Source organism: Lactuca serriola, chromosome 8 (genome assembly GCF_051521515.1).
Source record: "Lactuca serriola cultivar US96UC23 chromosome 8, Lser_US96UC23_V15, whole genome shotgun sequence".
NCBI lineage: Eukaryota > Viridiplantae > Streptophyta > Magnoliopsida > Asterales > Asteraceae > Lactuca > Lactuca serriola.
In genome coordinates this window covers 151,604,246-151,616,302 of record NC_136415.1, presented here as the reverse complement: position 1 = coordinate 151,616,302, position 12,057 = coordinate 151,604,246, and the positions used below count along the sequence as shown (strand labels likewise).

The 12,057-nt window shown below is 34.9% G+C and overlaps 1 protein-coding gene across 1 annotated transcript; it reads right to left on the bottom strand.

The window, feature by feature from the left end:
* Positions 1 to 7,457: 7,457 nt before the first annotated feature.
* On the bottom strand, positions 7,458 to 10,635 carry LOC145069119 (glutamate receptor 1.4-like). Its single transcript, XM_079016088.1, has 5 exons — positions 10,435 to 10,635; positions 9,073 to 10,313; positions 8,683 to 8,977; positions 8,220 to 8,596; positions 7,458 to 8,025 (listed from the first exon to the last, which is right to left on the bottom strand). Exons 1-5 carry the CDS (start codon positions 10,595 to 10,597, stop codon positions 7,729 to 7,731), a joined length of 2,373 nt encoding a protein of 790 aa, XP_078872214.1. The 5' UTR covers positions 10,598 to 10,635; the 3' UTR covers positions 7,458 to 7,728.
* Between the last annotated feature and the right edge of the window lie 1,422 nt (positions 10,636 to 12,057).

Below are 12,057 nucleotides of genomic sequence, written 5' to 3'. Positions count from 1 at the left end.
TACTTATTGTGTAATAACATAAAAATGTATAATGTTTTAGCATAAAAGTAATTAATATAAATTGTAGTTCACTGCAAGACGGTCGTGTGGATATAAAGTTTGCAAAAAGCAGAGCCTATATAAGGAAATTATGGTTGTCTGAAGTTGCAGAAAAATTAAGCTGAAAATACGAAGGGAGCGGTGCGCCTACGCCGAAATTAGGTCCATATTTAAGTTGTAAAACAGATTCATTCGACCATTCTTCTTCCCCAACGAATCCAAAACGATCTTAAGGCGATTTTAAAGGCAGAGGAAAGTCTAAATACGATTTGAACAGAGGATATTAAGAACCAGCCTCTAATTGCATTAAAAGGTAGTATCTTCTTCTTCTTCCAAGCTTATAAGCTTCCATTATAGTTGTGTAATCCGACTTAAAAGCTTGAAATAGTTGATAGATAACTTAATTTTGATGTTATAGTGAGTATATGGAAGCTAGAAACATACTTAATTTGGTGATTTCATGTTCCAATCCACAAATTTGATTATTGAGGTTTCAAACCCTAATGGGGGAAGATGATAGGTTCAAGAAATTAAACTAAGAACTTGATGAATTAAGTCATAGAGGAACTTAATTCATGAAATTTAAATAGTTCCTTTATAGAAGTTTTTCAAATTGATATATTAGTCTGTTAGATGTCATTTTTGCATCTTATAGGGTAGTTTTTATTATTATTTTAGCATCATATTTTCTACATTTGCATGTCATTTATTTAAATAATGTTCAGCTCATGTATTTCGTTAGAATTCCCGTACTGCTCATGTTTTTATGTCAATTTCAGATAGTTCAAGTGGAACAGTGCTTTGGAAGCAGTTGGATGCATGTTTGGAGCTTAAAATGGAGCTTGGGACTTATGATGGATTATGAGGAATGTTTGCAAGATGCTTTGGTCAAGAAACATTCCATTGTATTGATCACACGAAAGTAGAATCTGTAATCTAAAGTTAAAGGATGTTGCTGGCAGCTTTGACCCCCTGTCATTATTTTGACCATATCTCATGAACCATAACTCTGATTGTCGCGATTCAAGATGATCTGAAAAGTAGACGAAATTTCGGACATCTTAGGCACAAAATGCGATCGCAAATATGGTCCATGTGATCGCATGGAGTCTTTATGCGATCGCAATTTTGGTTGCAACTTGTCTTCGAGGTTTTTTTTGTGCCAAAAAATCATCTGTGGGTGATAATTCAAAACATGCGATCGCAGGTTGTGCCCATGCGATCATAGTTTGGCTAAAATTTCTCGAATTGTTATTGTACTTCATCTACAAGGCTCGTGATGCATTTTCGGTAATACATGCAATCGCAGGTTGTATACATGCTATCGCATGCGCGTTGTTTTTGCTGCTGGACGTATATATAGACCCTGATATCATTCCAGTAACCTAAGTTGGCGATTCCAGAGGTACCAGATGATGAAAATATAATTTTGGAGGCGTTTCTTCTCCGATTTCAACGATTTCTGAAGATCTGAAGACTGTGGATCATCTCCTTTAAGTAGATTAGTAAGATTAGTTGTTTGATGTCTCTTTTCATTTGTTTTTATCAGATTTTAGCCATGTCTGGCTAAAACCCTAGTTTTTAGTTCTGCAAAGACAAGTACTTTTTATGTAATTGATCATTAGATCTGGTTTTTGAATTGTGCTTCAATCTAGATTCTTCAGTTTTGTTCTTAATAAATGTTTGATTTTGATTCTTGTTAGTCTGATCACCTAGCTAGGGTTTTATCATTCCGGTTAATTAGTTATAGAATACGTAATTGTTCTTATCAACTGGTAATAAGTAACAAGTAATAAATCGGTTCCGTGATTGGGATTTGACTTTATTATAAACTGTAAAAATCATATCTTTACGCTTCTGAGCATATGAAAAGTATTAGATATTGCTGGGAATTTTACATAGATTATAATGCAACTTTTCTTATCTTAATTAAGAGCTTGTTTGATTAGACAGTAAAAAGTTAAGGTTAATTGAAGAGCTTGTTTTGGTTAACTAAATAAGGTAAAAGAGATTAAACTAGAGCTTGTTAGTTTTTCTCAGTACCAGCTTAGATAGAACACATTCCGAATAATCGAATATGGATCAGTTGCATAATTAGGAAAGTTGCAGCAGAACTGAAATAGTTTTTTATATTGATTTTTGTTTAATTTAATGTCACTACATTTTTAGTTTTTAGTTTAATAAAAAAAACCCCTTTTATAATTTTTGTCTTGACTAGATTATGCCTGATGCAAAAAGGCATTGACTGTTAGGTTGTGTCCCTGAGGATTTGACCCTGCTTCCCTGTGCTATATTTTTTGTGCAACTAGTAGTGATAAATTTATTTGTTTAATACGTGCGCGACAGCGTGTTAACATAGTCAAAGAGTGATTATGTTGAATTTTGAGTGTTATTTAGCTCTTATGGGATTAAGATATGTTCTAAAGAGAGCTTAATGTGAAATTTTGATAGACTTTGGAACAACGAAAAGAGAAGGAGAACCAAAGAGGGAGTTAAAGCAAGTTGGAAACTATTGATTCCTAATATAATAGGTGGGTTATAGAGCCTTGTAAAGTATGAATACATGGCTTGTATGTTGTGCTTAATGAAATAAGTACTTATTAAACTTGTTGGAATTTGAAATGTATTGCTCAATTGATGGTACAATTGTATTATGGTGTTACATAAATATTATGTAACATAAAGAAAAATAAAGAGAAAAAAGATTGTAACATTCCCAAAATCACGATAAATTTTTTTTTTCATTTAAAATTAAGAGAAATCAATGTTTTCAAACAAAACACATATCAAGACCGAGTATCAAATACAAATATCCCAAGATCAGTGTATAATAAATATCCAAAAACATGTCATCGAAGGATGTGTACGATCATGCCTTTTCCTGGTCACGATAATCGGTAGTGCCTGAAACAATAAACTGGACTGTAAGCCAAAGCTTAGTGAGTTCACCCAAAGTACCATCACACAAACATGTAACAACATGCATAGATATTCCTCTTCAACGATGCACCAGCACGCACTCGGATCTTTATCATGCCCTCCTTATGTCTGCTCGATGTAACTCCCCCTTTTCCCTTGTTTTTGTTTCTCATGACACTTAGCATTGAAGACTTGGTTATCCGAGTACCACTATTTTTCACTTTCTTCAGTCGCGCGATTTTATTTCTTATCCTAATAAAAATGCATCTTTATGAAATGCTTGTCAATTTTGAAAACATCGTCGTTTACCTTTTTCTTCGTCTACAATCAAGACCAGTCATGTGTTTAAATTAATTATTCTGATTTATGGACCTCTCATGTCACAAGTCTTAGTGGTTTTAAAAATTACATTCTTTTCTTAGATGATTTTTGTCATTTTTATGTGTTTTTTCCTGATGTGCAAAATCTGATGTCTTTTCTACTTTCAAATCTTTTTGTGTCTATGTGGTTGATCAATTTAAAATTGACATTTAGCTTTTTCAAAGTAGCAATGGTAGACAATTTAATAACAAACATGTACTTGATTTTAACTTGTACTTGATTTTTTTTCAAAGATAATGGCATAAAAATTCACTTCTTATGTCATACGTCACAACAAAATGTAAAGTTAAATGCATAATTCGAACATGTAACAACCCAAATTTCCAATAAAAATTTTCATTTTTAAGTAACGAAATCATTTCCATAAAACATAAAATTCCAATCACATTTGTTTTCAAAATCCATAACATCAAACAATTTATTCATAATATCATATTGTCCCCAATAAAACGCCAGAGAGTGCATGTCGCGCCATCACGCCGGGCTCTTGCCCTTAAATCCTGAAGTACTTGAAACAACTAACAAACTATAAGTTAATGCTTAGTGAGTTCCCCATAACATACCCCACACAATCCACATAATCACATAAGCCATATAAGCTACATAAGCCATGCATATAAACATATAATGGTGCCATGGAAACCCTCCAAGGTCTTACATCGGGTGCCACTCGAACCCCCACGTGGTCTTAACTCACTGACATGGGAACCCCACGTGGTCTTAACTACCTGCTATGGGAGCCCCCACATGGTCTTCACTAACTGCCATTGAAACCCCTACATGGTCTTCACTACCTACCATGGGAACCCCCACATGGTCTTAACTAACCACAAAAATGTCATATAAGCTAAACATGCAAACTTACTAGGATGTCATGGAAACCCTCCAAGGTCTTACACCAAATGCCATGGAAACCCCTGCATGGTCTTAGTCTGCTGCCACGGGAACCCCCCGGGGTCTTCCATGCGAGTATCACAAGGACAACTAGCATATCACATATCACGTAATCAACTAGCATTCCACATAACACATAATGGGTCAGCCTTGGTGCCTTCGACCCAATTGGTATGGTGAGGAGACTCACCTCAAATGGGAAAATTGTAGCCGAGTAGGTCTAAACTCCGAGTACCCGCTCTGACACCTCCCTAATCATAAACAATCCCTTAGATACAACTCAACCCTTCAAACCCCTTAAAAGTCAACCCTGGTCAAGGTCAAAGTCAATGCTCTGAGTTAACATGACTCGTCGAGTTATCCCTGTAACTCGTCGAGTCCATCCCAAAGCCAGAATCGCGATGTTGCGATCCAACTCATCGAGTTCATCCGTTTTCCAACAGAATCGTGGTAACTCCAACCCAACTTGTCGAGTTCCCTTGTGAACTCGTCGAATTCTTCAGTCTGTCAACTCACTTAATGCATTAAGCCCTTTTTCTCGAATCCAAAGGTTACAAACTTCAGATCCCTAACCATAGAGACGTCTAGAAGGGTAAAGTTTCCAACTTTACCCCCAAAGATCATCTAATAAGCTTTAGACCTAAACCCTAGTTCCTTTGAGGAGGGTCTTAACCCATTAAGCCTCAAACTCTTGCTTCAACGTTTCATATTACAGATCTGAGGTCCTAAGGTGGTTCAATTACGTAAAGTTTCCAATTTTACGTACATGCATGCTAGAAACACCCTCTAAGGTTCATATTTGGCTTCATAATGGACATATTGCATGAATGGGACATAGAGGCTATTAAATTTTGCAACTTTAATCCTCTAAAGGTCTTATAGAGGCCAGATCTACACCCACAACCTTTGGAAACCTCTTTTCTTTGGACATCCAAGCCAAAGTCCCAAAACCAAGCCATAAACTACAAAAGATGAGATCTAATAAGCTACATGTCAAGGTTATGACTTTATACCTCAAAGATGTAGCCCTTGATGTAGAGTTTCTGGATCCAAGTTCACTCCTCCAAGCTTGATACTTCTCTCTTCAAAACCTCCTTCAAATATCTCAAATGATCCCTCAAACACTCACAAAACTCAATGAACAAGAGGGGGAGGTAATTCTAGGGTTTTCTCTGGGCAAGGAGGCTGGTAAAGAGGCCAACCAAGGGGGTTAATGTTCTTTATATAGGGTGCAATGCCTGAAAATTAGGGTTTTCATCCCTAGCATCAACTTGTCGAGTTGAGGCTCCCCAACTCGTTGAGTTGGGTGCTTAATTTGCACGTCCAAATATATTCCTACACGACGAGTTGGAGCTCCCCAACTCGTCAAGTTCCAGTCCAAACCCTAAAATGCTGAAAATTGAATAATACCTTAACCAAGTGTTACAGAACCATAAACAAAATAATATGTGTATCCCGTATACAAGCCTCCCTCCTTGATATTGGGCGAAGGCCCTTCTTTCTGCTTCTCACACATTTAATCTTTTACCCACAACTATTCTCAATCTTCAAACTATGTTTGAATTTCTTTTTGCCCTTTTTCTGTCTTTGGCTATCTCCACGTCTTTGGGTGCCTCTGCTACCCGAATCTCTCCTCCATTACTCATCACAAACTCTCACCTCGATCATTGGCTTGTGTTTATCTAGGGCTATCTATTGACCATCGCGACTATCAATGTCTTGACCTCATCACACGAAAGGTCATCCTCTCCCGTCATGTCACTTTCGATGAATCCCATTTTCTTTATTCTAACTTCCATGCCTATCCATCTCATGACACATATGACTAGTTCATTCCGAAATATGAATCATCTCCTCTATAACAGTCATTAAACTCTCACCCTTCTACCCCTACTATCTCGGTTCCTACCTCCTCGGATAACACTAACCCCACACCTACCTCTCCAACTCCTCCATCCACTTTCGATCCCTCTATCGTGACTCCTACCACTTCTTCCTCCTCAAACAATCATCTAATGGTTATTTGATCCCGCATTGGCTTCCTCAAACCGAGAAAAATTTTAAATTGCTCTGATACCATGATAAATAATGTGAAAATCCCATTAATTAGAGTTGCATCTAATGATATTAATATATAGTGAAACATATTACATAAGAGCCCTTATACTATATATAAATGAGTAAAAAGGTATAAAACTATATAACAATACAAATATATTACTACTTTTTTAGTGGCATTATAAAAGAAGAGATTAATCAAATTTACAAAATATTTATATTTGTGTATGAATTTTTCTCAAGATCATATAGTAATTAAGTATAAACTAGAATTCTAATAAGCATTGATTCCTTTCATCATCCTCTTGCTTAACTCCTCTCATCATTTTCTTTCTTAATTGTTAATGTTGTAGAACTCATAACTTAAACAGAACGTAGTTCGTATTCAAACATACGTTTAAAATAAGAGAAATTAAATATCCTTATACATTTTATCTTTATCTATTCTCCGGCCTACCCATGTTAAATGTTGACATGTGTCACATTAAATGAAATTAATAATATTTTAATATATTTGTCACCATTTAACATGGGTAGGAGGATTGATATGAAAAATGTAGGAAAATATTTAATTTCTCTTAAAGTAATTATTATAAATCGAAGTTGTAACAATTAATTTATATTGTTCAACAAAAAGCTATTTTTTTGTGATTTATAATTTTTAATTGTTAAACAAAAGGTAATGGAAAAAGAAAATAATTTTATATTAAAAAACCATAATTAGCAATCTAAATATAAATATGTTAATATATACAATTCTTATATGATAATTATTTGATTTCAACTTGTAAAAATATGATTGAGTAGCAATAGACGTTACTATTTTAACGATATAGGCAAAGAACTTTAGTTCTTACCTGCAATAAGATCTTCGCGGGGGACGAGACATCCAATTGTAGCTTAATCTTAGTATTTTGGAGTACACTTGAGGTCAATCCCCTATTTCCAAAGGAAGAAAAAAAAGAGGACAACTCCCTTTCTATTTCCTCTGCTGCAGAATTAAGTCCAAATCGAGTTGGGCATTTGAAGAACCCTCCTCTCTATTGACCGAATCAAAGGTGAGGGTGATGCAATGGCCTGGACTCTATTGCAGGAACTGCAGGAGTTCCTGACCTGAATGGACAATGTTAATTCATTTCTTTACGTATAATAACATTGTACTTTTAATTACTTACAAATAATAACAACAAACTTGGTTCTGTACTAATAAACACCATCACACTTACAATTTCCTACCATAATAGCTATCTACGCATATTTTTCCAAACATTTAGATAATGACGAGTGAAATACCTAAAATACACTGCGAGTGTATATTTTTGAACCACATAAATTACAAATACACACACAATAAAATACATGTACATGCTAACAAATATATGTTGTAGAGAGCCCAATCAATTTAAGATTTTCTTCGATCCAACAAAAAAAAATCCCTCAAAATCCTTCTAAACCATCGATTGCTAAATAGTTAAATCCCTCGGTAACCATGACATGAAGCAAGTAAAAGAAAGAAATTATAAGGGCTAGAGTAGAAGTGGCTGCACTAATAATAAAAAGACCACCAAGTTTATCAAGCGTCAAGGAAAGCTCGGGCATTGTAGAATTTCTGGACGGAAGAGGTATCTGATTCTCATACCACTTGTTCTCCAAACTTCTTAGAGTTCCATCTAATCTTATCCTGGCGATTTCTCTTGACAAGTCTTCAACAAGTGGTGAACCTTTTTGGAATATCTGGATAATATACATGTCAACCATGGGCGTACGTATATGACAATATGCAACACGCTTCAGGAAAATGTAAAGTTATCTTTGGCATATGGCTTAAGAAAAATGTTTTAAAGTGTTATATATTACGATGACAAAACCACCGATTACTTTGTTACCATAATAATGGTGGAAAGTGATGAAGAGGAAGGGGTACTTACAAAGGCAAAACCAGAAGTGATAGGTTGAGAAGAGACCAAGGCATAATCACCAGGGTACCTGCTAAGAAACATCTTGATGTATGGAATTTCATCAACAATGGCATCAGCCTCACCATCTTTTGATAAAGCATGAGCATAAGCCTCGTATGAGTAGTATGGACGGTGGTTCCAATTTTCAAAGTGCAGGTTGTTGACTGTCACACCTTTCATAAAATCACCTCCATGAAACCCCACAATTCCTCTCTCTGATGCCGATTCAAATTGCTCTACTGTCAACAATGAAGTCAAAAATGCATCGTAGCTCGTGAACAAGACAAGCAACACGATGAACCAGATGAACATTATAAATTTTGACAAATTCCTCGAAAGGTTATCTCCTACAATACAAAAGCAAATCATTGTGAGACCTTGATTAAATTCTATTTCAGAGAGTAAAAGCATCTTAGAGAGATAGAGGTTGAACTTTGAGCAAATAATATGGTCAATAGGAAGGACGTCGGGGATACTGTTCCACGTGAAACTTTGGAATCTGGATTCATACGTTCAATAGCCCAAACAACTAAGGCGTTGAAGATAAGAGAACCAATAGCAACTAGACATAGATAAATGTCCAATAGTGGCTTCAAGAAGAACCAAACGTCTTTTTTCTTGATTCTTACTAATGTTCCTACCCCCAAATCTGTGTAAGTCGCTGTAAAATCAACATACTCAGATCTGTTGGCCAAGATTGTTGAATCACCAATTACTGCATCGATTTCCTGTCCAGAAGCAAAGCCATAGACTACAAAGTAAATTACATGTTTCATGCTAAATTAATTTGCAATAAGAATTAAACAAATACATGTACATATACCTCATTGTACACCTTCTGCACAAGATCGTCGATACTGACGTTATCAAATGAAATGAACGTGTATGGCACTTTATATGGCAACGCACAAATGCAAGTATAGAATACATCTGCGGAGAACCCAGTGGCAGTTGTAACATTTTTCTCAACATCATGATCTATATCCATAAAGTACTTAAAGTTGTTTATATTTTGAACACCAAATTTTAACTTTTTACTGGGAGTTGCTCGTAACACCCAACCTTTTGGAGCAGTTGTAGACCCTCCGGGCCAAACAACAGCTTCAGAACCTAGACTAGGATATAGACGGTCGATGTTAATATGTGGGTGTGCTCTCCTGATTCCTTTTGATAATGTCCAATATCCTACTCTCCTCTCACCATTGTCGACTGCATTCATAATCTCATATCCATTGGATAATACTTTTCCTTCACTGAGCTGAAAATCACCAGTTATACCCTTAAATCTGATTTTCAGAACTTCATGTAAAAGCATAGAACCATTATGTGGGACTCCAACCTTCTCTACAGACTCCGCAAGTGCCCAAATTGTATCGTATGCCCATAACGCAGGCACAGGCACTTCTTTTGTTATTGAGGTGAAATTATTTCCGTAAAAGAAATTGTGCCATTTTGTTGTTAAGATATGCAGTCTGTCCGATGGTGGAACGTACGACCTCAAACCTAGTGCGCCTTGTGATGACTCAATGACAGTAAAGTTTGTTGATCGCAAGAGGTCAACTGTTTTTTCAGTTAAAATCCATGCATATCCTTCACTAACCATTTCTAACCTTTTTGCATATAAGATAAGGGTAGATGCTAGTGAAGGAGACACATGTAAGATAATTACGGTTGTGTGAAAAGTCATGATCTTACGCAACTCTTGGGTGATGCTATCATGCGTGGCTGAGGCAGAAATGGCACTTCTGTAACTGATACAGATATTTTTATCCTGCAATGACTCAGCTAGATAAGGTAAGATCTCTCTCCCATCCTCGGTGTCCTCATGAATAAAGATAACATTCCTCCAATTGAATGATTTTACAAGGGCAGCAATGCTTTTGGCCATAATGGATTCGTCTTGTTTGATTTGGAACAAGTATGGGTTTTCCCTTGAGGATGAACTTGCAAAAGAAAATATAGGAACTTGAGCTTTATCAGCAAACAAGGACAATAACTTTGACGGAAGATACGTTTCCGGGCCTATGATAGCTTGCACCTTTGCGTTTTTCAGAAGATGATCAACTGCTCAAACAAATAAAAAGAAACAGATTAATTTGAAGAAAAATAAAGTAGTTAAATTAATATAAACTATATGCCTATATCAAAATGATAGAGAAAAGAAATAAACAAGAGAACATAATACCAGCTGAAAGAGCTTTTACTGGATCTCCCTCGGAGTCCCTAGTGTGAAGAACTATCCTTGTTTTGTAACTGTGATTAAGAGCATAAAAGTCAGATATCGCCATGGTAATGCAACTGTGAATGGACTTCCCAATCGGTGACTCCATATCTAGAATGATCCCCATGCTTATTAATATATCATTATTTATGTTTATGTTCTGGTTTTTGTTTTGTGATGGAACGTATTGTGCACATAATGCATGGTCTAAAATGCACAACAGTATAAGAAGGCAAAGACTACTTTTGCTGTGTTCGCTGTGCACCATATTTGTAGGTACTAGGTAGTTGCTTGTTACGCGCACATCTATATCATAAGCATACAATGTGCATTAAGTGCAAAATACACTAATATCATATGTGTACTTATAATGGAAACAATGTAACATTTTGAGATCTTCAAATATATGATAATAAGTTGACAATCAGAACATTCAAAAGGAATCTGGAAGCAGTCCAAGTCAATCTATTTGTTAAAATCAGTCCACTTCATAATATTTTAAAGCAAGATAATAGCAAATAGAATAAAGGATCCAAAAATCAACATCAATTCTCCATATAATTTTGAAAGTAAAACTTAGTTAGTTATCATTTGTTGTTGGTTATATAACATAGAGAAATACACTACTAGAAAAACAGGCTTTTCGTGCGGACAAAATGTCTGTCGTAATAGACATAGATGACAGACAAATAGCTGTCATTGAAAGTCCGGTCATAAATGATAGATGACAGACATTAAATGAATTGACAACAAACATACGCAACATATATTTGCGAAATATTAACGATTGATTATTTGTATGTCGTAATTTGTAACATTTTTCTTATTTCTTTATAGATTTTATGACTTAAAAGTTAAAATGATTTTTGAGAGACTTATGATTTTACGTTTGTATAATTTTTTTTTCTAAATGCTACAAATACTAATCAAACTAAATCATACGTTTAATATCTCAGAATTCAAAACAATATATATATATATATATATATATATATATATATATATATATATATATATATATATATATATTATATATATATATATATATTATATATATATATATATATATATGCAGTTATCGCGGTGGTATAGCGCTGTTATAGCGGTTTTTTAATATTACATATAATTTATAATTTTATATTATATTTAAATAGAATTTATATATTTGAGTATTAATACTATAAGTCTATATAGAATTGATATCATCAAACCTAAAAAGTCATATAAAAACTTAACATAATATTCTATTATATTAATATGGAAACTAGGTAGTGTAAAAGTGTCAAATCGAGTTTAATTGGATTGCACGGATTCAATATCGTATTAGTAGGCTGTGGTTGATTTAAGGAATTAAGTCCCAAGTCGTGGCCTCATAGGCGTGGGTCGATTTACAAAAAGCATTAATGGAGTGTGACCATGGCAACTCAAGTTGGCGTGAGTACAAAAAGAGATGAGTAAAAGAGTTGTCGATAGACGTAGTTGCTTTGAATGATTTTAATTATGTTATTTGTTCGGGCTTTTTAAAATGAAAGTGTAGTGAAATCATTAAGACTAGTTTTTCTTTGAAAAAAGTAACCAAATGGCCAA

Coding starts and splice junctions, on each gene's coding strand:
- LOC145069119 (XM_079016088.1), bottom strand. CDS start 10,597: ATGGGGATCATTCTAGATATGGAGTCACCGATTGGGAAGTCCATTCAC. Junction 8,978..9,072: donor TGCAGAAGGTGTACAATGAG/GTATATGTACAT, acceptor GCTTCTGGACAG/GAAATCGATGCAGTAATTGG. Junction 8,597..8,682: donor GACCATATTATTTGCTCAAA/GTTCAACCTCTA, acceptor TTTGTATTGTAG/GAGATAACCTTTCGAGGAAT.